The 9,401-nt window shown below is 41.3% G+C and overlaps 1 protein-coding gene across 1 annotated transcript in view; it reads left to right on the forward strand.

Moving 5' to 3' along the window:
* INTS7 (integrator complex subunit 7) overlaps nucleotides 1-9,401 on the forward strand; it is a 107,669-nt gene that overhangs the window by 43,337 nt on the left and 54,931 nt on the right. The window contains exon 8 of the mRNA XM_004387538.3: nucleotides 4,175-4,292. Within this exon, the coding sequence (XP_004387595.1) occupies nucleotides 4,175-4,292 (118 nt within the window). The remainder of the gene's footprint in view (nucleotides 1-4,174; nucleotides 4,293-9,401) is intronic.

Below are 9,401 nucleotides of genomic sequence, written 5' to 3' on the forward strand. Positions count from 1 at the left end.
CGTGTGCAGCCTCCAGCGGTGCAGTCCTTCTGCACTGCTCTCTAGCGTACTAGCTTGTATGGGTTGCGAGTGCTTTGACTTTCATGAAAGTAGCTATTTAATCTTACAGACAACACATGCCCCCCCTTACATTTTGTTTTTAATTTGACTTTGATTTTTTAATGTAATATGCATTAACATGGTCAAACTTCCAAAGCTACAGAAGGGTGTGCAGTATAGTGGAACCTCTCCCAACTACTCTTTCCCCTCCACCCAGCTCCTTTGTCCAGTTGCAACCAGTGTTTCATTTCTTATATATTCCTCGAAAGGTGTTTTATGTGAAAACCAGCAACTTTGTATACTTACCCTCATTTTGCAGATGAAGAAACTGAGACTCAAAAGATTTCAGTAAATGGCTCAGGTCACGGAGTTGGTAAGTGGCAGAGCCAGAATTTAACATGAGTCTTGCAGTTAAAAATGTACTACCTCTTGGATTCCAAATGGCTGGTAGGTGTTTCTTCTTGGACTTTATATGGCCTCCTGTTTTCTGTCCTTTCTCTAAAATCAGCTTGTCTTCATAAATTCTCAGTCTTTGTAAGTGAAATCATCATTATTCTCTGATCACCAGGCTTGAAATTTTGTAATAATCACTGAGTCCTTGTTCGTTTCCTTGTATATTGATCTCTTTCAAAACATCCCACACACTCAGCCTCTGCTTTCTGTTCTACCATCAACTCTAGTCTAGGCCGTTCATCACCACCTACCAGGATTACTGCCATAGGCTCTGGTTGGTCTCCTTGACTCTCGACTCCCTTTGTTAATTTGTTCTGTCTGCAGGAGCCCTGGTGGCACAGTGTTTAAGATTTCGTCTGTTTACCAAAAGGTCGGCAGCTGGAATCCACCAGTTGCTCCTTGGAAACCCTATGACACAGTTCTACTCTGTCCTGTAGGGTTCCTATGAGTCGGAATCGACTCAGTGACAGTGGGTTTGGTTTTTGTTTTGGTACTGTTGCCAGAATAATCTTCCCTAACAGTTAGATGCCATTGTTCCTCTCCAGCGGCTTGCTGTATTCATCGAGTTTAAATTCCTCTGCTTCACTTTCAGGACTCTCTATAACCTGACCTAATCCTTCTTATTCAGCACTTACCTCTCTTAGCTTCCATCCCTTTTGGGCAGACCTCCTTAATCACTCCGTATTCCCGCCTCCTTGCTGGAGTTTCTGTTTGCATTACCTGGACTGTCTATCCTCCGACTACCAGAAACCTCCTCCATGTTTCAGGTCCATTTCTGTTTCATCCATGACCATTGTTACTGCTGCTGTCATTTTTGTTGTTAGTAGGTTTTTCTTTCAATTGAAAAAGTAATACTTTCACATGAGAATTCGTTGTTTAAATATATACAGTGAGTGAAATACGTTTTTGTTTCCTACCTCTTTCCTCAAGCCTGCTTTGTAGGGATGCTGTCTGATGCTGGTGTCTTACATGTCCTTGCTGAATTACTCTGTCCACGTGCAAGCATGTGTGTGTGTCCTTTTTTGTCTGCACAAATGAAAACATGCATATTCTGAACCTTTTATCCCTTAACAGTACATCTCGAGGAGCATTGCACATTGGCAGGTGGATCCACTGCCTTCTTCATATTCCCAGTCCCCTGTTGGTGGACATTAGGGTTGTTTCCAATACTTTTACTGTTGACATTTCTGCAATGACTAGTTTGTAAGAATCATCTTTGTGAACATAAATTTCTAGAAGAGGAATTGCTGGGTGAAATGATCGGTGCATTTTAAATTTTTATAGTTAATGCGGAATTACCCACCAAAGAGGTTTACACTGTTTGCCCTCCCATCAACGGTATGTGAGAGTGCCTATTTCCCACACTCTCTCAGTATTAAGTATTATCACACCTTATCTTGGCCAGTATGAGAGGTGAAAAGTGACTCTTGTTTTAATTCAAAATTTTACAATTATGAGTGAGGTTAAATATATTTAACCTTTTCATGGACCGTGGAATATGTATGTCCCAGTTAATACTTTCCAGCCCTGGAGGTTTATTGGCAGGTACGTCCTGGTGTCGGGGCGGACACTGGTGCCACTGCCTGAAGGACAAGGAAGCTGGTCTGCACCACAGTCGAGTGCTGAGAGCCCTTGGTCTGAAGTGATGCTTCCCGGAGGGGTGATGGTGTGAAACTTTGGTGTCTTTTGGCTTCTGTACAGCGAGATAAGGCTTGCAAATCTGTTCACTGTTTCCTTTGGGAAGGTATGGTTACTGGCGTTCCGAAATATTCAAGCAAATGAGTTATTTTTGAGGTGCAGACTGTTTGTGATGCACTTCAGGGCCATGGGACCAAGGTACCACGTGTGTGATGTGCTTCATGGAACGTGGCCGATATGGACCACTTGGCCATAGTCACCTCCCTGATGATGTCTGATAAAGTGCTCACCTCTCTGAAAACAGTTCATGATGCACTTTCTGGGCCATGGGACTGATACGTTACGCGTGTGTGATGTACTTCAAGGAATATGGGACAGATATGTCCTACTTGACATTGGCACCCCGGTTTTTTCAAACAATAAAAAACTGCAACAAACAGTGATTTCAGCATTCATTCCGTTAGTAAAAAACAGGGCGTCACCAAAAATTCAAAAAAGAGAGAAAATTCACCCATTAAAAAAACAGGGCATCACCAAAAATTCAAAAAAAGGAAAAATTCATCCATTAAAGCGTTAAAAGGCATTTGTGTATACTATTTCTGTAAACTGCTAGTTTTTCTGTTGGGTTATTTGCCGACTTATTAGTGAAAGCTTTTTTATATGTTAAAGTTATTGGCCCTTATTAATCCTGTGTGATGTGAATATTACTTCCCAGTTTGCCAGTTATCTTTGTTTTCCCATGTTAACTCTTAGCACTTCTTAGGTTTTTTTTGGATCAAAAAAAAGAAACAGATCTGATTTTATTTTATCCAGATACCTGGCCGGTTGTCCTAGATCCATTTATTGGATGAGCTCTCTGGTTTGAAATTTCCGCTATTATCATATGCTGAATTCTAGTATGTATTTGCATCTATTTTTGGGCTTAGTTCTGCTTTATTGATTTTGCTATTCATGGTCAAGTAAAAATCTGTTTTGATTTCTGTAGGCTTATTACACATTTTAATGTTGAGTAGGCTTATTTTGTCTCACACTTTGTCAGAAATTTTCTGAGTTTTAATTTTCCATATGATCCTTAGAATCAGATTATTTTAAATCCCCCACCAAAAAAAATCTTGTTGATATTTTTATTGGGACCATATTAAATTTATTGTTTAACTGTTTCTGAGATTTGCTACTCCCAGACTTCGAGTTTTCCGCATTTTCTGAACCTTTTTCTTGTGGGAGAATGGAAATTAGTTGAACAAGGCAGTTATTTGACTGTTTATATTACATGAGTAATGGGACAGAGTCCCAAGGATGAAGTAGGAGTCACCATATTGTGAGGGTGTACGTACATTCATAGTTCACTGCACTGAAAGAAACGCTAGCATCTCGTCTTTGGTAATAGCTTGGACGCCTTAGGAGTAGAGTGAGCAGGAGTGGGAGGAGGATAGCTTACTGTCTTAACAGCTGGATAGAAGGGCCACACCCTGGTTAGTCTCTTTAAATGCATGTATATAAACTAGTATTTGTGACTCGAAGCAGAAGTACAGTAGAGGTTCTGATTGTGAGGACAAAACAGTACGTGATCCATAGTGGTCGTAATAAGACGTTTTCACGTGATGACGTGAGTTTTTTTCAATAGACTGTTTTTTAGAACAGTTTTAGATTTACAGAAAAATTAATAAATTAAGAAGATAGTAGAGAGGGTTCCCATATGCCCCATACCCATATTCCTTTATTATTGACATCTTGTGTTAGTATGATACATTTGTTACAGTTGATGAACCAGTATTGATACATTTTTATTAACTAAAGCCCATACTCTGTTCAGGTTTCTGGGTTTTTACCTGCGGTCCTTTTTTCTTTCCAGGATCCCATCCCGGACACCACGTTACGTTCAGTCATCAAGTTTCCTTTGGCTTCTCTGGGCTGTGGGAGTTTGACTTAGTTTTTATCATGGATAATAATGTTTTTCTAAAACCTAGAAAATTTAAACTGAATGGACAACTTAGAAAAACGTTATTGTTTTAACCTCTGTGTTCATTTCTCCTTTGTATCTCAGGCACTCTGCGAATGTGCCCTTCAGACTCCTTACGACAGCTTAAAACTCGGGATGCTGTCTGTGCTTGCCACGCTGTCGGGGACCATCGCCATCAAACACTCCTCTAGCCTAGCTCCAGGTGAGGAGGGGAAGGCGGGCATGTGTGGGTGACGTGCTCATCACCTCGTTCATGATCATCTTTCTAGTTGTTTCCCCTCTGGAGCTTTCGAGTCAGGAAAGGTCGCAGCCTTCGAATTCGTGACAGGGCAGTGATTTATTTGAAGGTGATTTCTCAACTAACGCCTGTGCTAAAATCTTTCATCCTTGATCTTAACTCAAGGATGTTGCTTTTCTTAATCTGTCCTTTTTTGAATTATATGTGGGTGAAGCAATATTTTCAAGGACACTTAAAATAGTTGGTTTGCTTTTATGTGTCCCTTACTCAGAGTGACCTTTGGATTCAAGTACATTTCAAAGGCCAAGCGGTGGTGAATTTTAAAAGCAAATGTCATATACTTGCTGTTAGGTGAATATTATCCCTCTGGCAAATGATTAAACTTCACCCCAGTTCAGTAATGCTTTCTTAGTTGTCTGTTTAAGATGAATAACCCAAAATACCTACATTAATGCCCAGTGAGGAGCTTGCCTATCTAACAGACTTCAGATTAAAGCTTTTGTTTTTAAATGCAAGGTTTATGGAACATCTGTTGCCAGATAACTGATTTACCTACAGTCCTTTAATTTGAATTGAATTAATTAAAGAGCTATAATGCACATTTGTCTTTTTCATGACTGCACAGCATATAAACTTAGTTTCTGAGTGAAGGAATTCCCTGCCGTCTAAGTCTTGATGGGAGACTGAAACGGCCTGATACTCTGTCGCTAAGCTTCCCTTCCAGGTTGGGTGCATGCCTGTGGCCTGAGCTTGACTAAGTGTTTCCTGTACCACAAACTGAATTGGGATCCAGTGACAAAAACAAGTTAGGGACGTGTAAGAATCCACTCTGGTGGCAGCAGTGACCACACCAACGCCTGTTTTTCAGGGTAAACTGCAGCGGTGGCTGTTTGCCATGTCTGGGGCCTGTGAAAGCTGTGGCATCAAGTAATCAGTGGCAGTTCAGGGACTGATTCCCGGGCATGGTTTCAGCTGTGATCCTGGTTGCTCTCTAGCCTTGTCTGTTTCTGTCAATATTCTGGGCTTAGTTTTCCAGGCTTCCTAGTAACTACGTGAGCTACTCTGTATCAGTTATCTATTGCTACGTAACCAATCACTCCAAAACTTAGTGGCTTAAAATCATGTCCATCTTATTTGGTCTTATTCTGGGAGTCAGCAAGTTTGACTGAGCTCAGCTGGACAGTTCTGCTGGTCTCACCTGGGGTCGTTCATACGACTCTAGTCATCTGGAACCTCGACCAGGGCTGGATAGTCTAAGGTGGCCTCCCTGACAGGCTGGCAGTTGAAAGGCTTTCAGCTGAGGCTGTAGGTTCTCTTTCGTGTGACTCCAGCAGGCTAGCTTGGGCTCGTTTACACCGTGTTTCAGCTTCTAGCTGCAGGCAGAAGAAGGCAAGCCACAGACACGCAAGCACTTTTCAAACTTTTGCTTGTATCATGTTTTCTAGTGTCTCATTGGCCAGAGCAAGTCACACGGCCAAGCTTAGAAAGTGGAGAAATGAGTTGGAATTGACTCGACAGCAATGGGTTTGGTTTTTGTTTTTTTTTTGAGGGGAGGAATGGGAAAGTCACATTGCAAAGAGGCATGCCTACAAGGGATGGAAGAGACTGTCACAGCCTTCTTTGTAAACAGTCTGCCATGTAGTATACCCAGTGTGCTTCCAGTAAATTCCTTTTTCAGCATTTAAGTCAGGCAGTCTCAGTTTTTTAGCTTGTAGTTGGCATCCTTGACTGGTATCACCCTTTGAAAGAGCTGACGTAGGTAAAGGATTAAAAGTAGCTTAAAATTTGCAAGAGCTTTCTCATACATACAGGGGCTGCGGGCTCGCCATCCTGCACCTGCGCCCGGTAACTCTGTTGGAAACCCTAGTGGTGTAGTGGTTAAGAGCTACAGCTGCTATCCAAAACGTCGGCGGTTCAAATCCACCAGGCACTCCTTGGAAACCATATGGGGCAGGTCTGCTCTGTCCTATAGGGTCCTCGTGAGTTGAAATCGACTCAGCGGCAGCGGGCTTGGGTTTCCCCACACAGGTTCTCATTGATTCTTTCCAAGTAGCCTTTCACATGAAGCAGATGCAAGGGAGTTTATAAGCTTTGAAACTGAAGCTCACAACCAAAAAAAAAAATCAAAATCCATTGCCATCGAGTCAGTTCCAACTCATAGCGACCCTGTAGGACAGAGCAGAACTCCCCCTTGGCTTCCTAGGCTGTAATCTTTACGGAAGCAGACTGCCACATCCTTCTCTAGTGGAGCAACTGCTGGGTTCAAACCGCCGACCTTTCAGTTAGCGGCTGAGCACTAACAACTGTGCCACCAGGACTCCTTAATGATATGTCCAAAGTCACATATTTATGAAGTGCCTGAGCCTAGACTTGGGCCCAAGAGCTCTGACTCGGGATTCTTTTTTTATACCATACTGACCTAGAAGCAGGCTGCCTTTCTTTTTCTTTATTTTTTAATTCCAGAGGTATTTATAAGCATTGTGTCAGGTTATAATATTCAAGCACTTTGTCAAGCTAGATATTTTGATTGTCCTTTTATAGAAGTTTGTTGAATTGTCGTTTGTATCTGGGATTAAGCAAAAGGCTTTAAATAACCAGATGATGTAATGTTCATAAGAAATGAAAGTTCAGGGATTTTTCAAAGTTAAATTATTTAGTAGTAGTAGTAAATGTTATAAGTATATCCCCATTGACTAGATTTTTTCAATATAACCAGAAGAAACTTTGTAACAAAAACTTAAATTTGGTATGTCTAAACTGTCACTAACAATTGGCTCTTCAACATGTAAGATACTCAGTATCACACATATCTAAGAAAAATGCAAATTCAGACAACACTGAAGTGAACTATTTTTTAATCCATCAGATTGGCAGAGATTCAGAAGTTTGATAACATGCTAGTTCCATGAAGTTGTGGGCAAGTACCCGCTCTCTCTCACTGGTGTTGGGAATGTAAGTTAGTGAACCTCTGCATAGATGGTTTGGAAATACCAGAATCACATGGGAACCAGAAATTCTGTTTTAGGAATTTATCCTGCTGATAAAAACACTCATACACTCTAGAAATGACATATGTACAAGGTTATACATAGCGTACGTAATAGCAAAATATTTTCCCATTGGTAGGAGATGTAATAGCATATAAGTGTCCTTCAAAAGAGGTCTCATTAAAGAAATTATGAGTTATTACTATACGAGATATCAGTGCAGTTTATTAAGAAGAGTATACAGGCATAGAACAATCTCTGTGATGTCTTCTTTAAAGGGATATGAAGCAAGGTGCGGAACAGGGTGTAAAAAAGGAGAAAGAAAGAAAGGACTGTATATATATGTTTGGAAATCTGTAGACTCTAGAATGACATGCAAGAAACTGATAACACTGAGTGGATACGGACAGTGCTGGGAGGGAGACTTTTCACTCATCAACCTTTTACCTTTTTCTACCTTTTGTCATACCTTGAACCACGAGAATTTATCTTAGAAAATCATCTTTAAATAAAAATGAAACTAAAAAGTAATTTAATCCCTGAAAAAAGTTATTATAGAAAAACCTCAAAATATTATATTTTAAAAGCAGAATATTGGCAAGCATATATGTAAAAATGGCGTGGGGGCAATGTCTGACCTTCTCTAACTTCACAAGGGGGAAGGAGAATCAAGATCAACAGCCCAAGGCTGATTCCTATGAGGCAGGGGTCAGACTTGCCTCCTCTCTCCACCATCTTTACTAATTCTGACACTAACCATCCCTCCCACGGCATACTCTACTTCTCTGCTGGGTTTCATAATTCTTTGCAATGGCCACAAAGAACTCACAGTCAATACTCATGATTGTGCGGTTTATTAGGGAAGTAACAGTTACAATTTGAAGCTCAGGAGCACTCAGGATACAATTCTTCCATCAGGACAGCCTCTTGTCAGCTGTGCTCACAGGTGTACCTCTTTGTGGCTGTGGGCCTCTGCCCAAAGGCACTCAGCTTTCTCGCTTCGTGGGCCAGGAAGCCCCCAGTGCCATTTCCTGCTGCCAGGTCTTTGCTCCCGGGTCTTGCTGTCTTCAGTGTTAACAGCTCTGTCTCTCTGTCTCTTGGGTCCAGGAGCTTTTCAGTGCAGGGATCCCGGGTTCAAAGGACACGCTCTCTGCTCCTGGCTGTTCTTCCTTGGTGGTGGTAGTGGGATCTTCTCTTTCCTGCCTCTGGAATGGCTCACCTCCAGACCAGCAGGCTGGCAAAAGCTGACCAATCCCTTTGTTGGGCCACAATTGCCGTATCTGCACAATCTGGCCCAATCACGTGGCTGGGAGTTAGAAGACCATGGAGAGAAAGGCCACACAGAGGCGATCTATCACACTGCAATATACATAGCCTGAGTGTAAGTTTTTAAATTGTGTTGATGCACAAAAGGGGAAAAAAAGATGTAAAAAGTATTCTAGAAAGTTGACAGTATGGCCGTGCTGATTTGTGGGATTTGGGATGAATTTTCTTTTCATCTTTGGATTTTTCTGGGTTTTTTTTTGGTTTGTTTTGTCAAATTTCCTTTGGTGAATCTTGCTGGGAGAAAACAAGAAGAAAACAACTTGCAAAACAGCAGATAAAAGGGGGGGGGGGTCTGTGTTTGTAAAGTGATAGATGAGTCTGCATGGCGCACGGGTGAGAAAACAATGGAAGACACAGAGTCTCCATAGTTGGGAAAAATGAACATACGCTTTCATCTTTCTTGTCTTTTGCCTGTTTTAAAAACGCTGATACGTCTTCGTCTAACTGATTTCAACAAGGGCAGCATGTTCATTCAATAAGAAAAGAATAGTCTCTTCAACAAATGGTGGTAGGACAACTGGATCTCCACATGCGAAAGAATGAAGTCGGACCCCTACCTCACCCCATATATGAAAATTAAGTCAAAATGGATCAATGACCTAAATATAAGAACTACAACCAAAAACCTCTTAGAAGAAAATACAGTGGTAAAGCTTTGGGACCTTCTTTTTTTTTTATTGTACTTCAGGTGAAGGCTTACAGAACAAATAGTTTCTCATGAAACAGAAGTACACATGTTGTTTTATGACATTGGTTAACA

The sequence above is a fragment of the Trichechus manatus genome, unplaced genomic scaffold (genome assembly GCF_000243295.1).
Source record: "Trichechus manatus latirostris isolate Lorelei unplaced genomic scaffold, TriManLat1.0 scaffold00187, whole genome shotgun sequence".
NCBI lineage: Eukaryota > Metazoa > Chordata > Mammalia > Sirenia > Trichechidae > Trichechus > Trichechus manatus.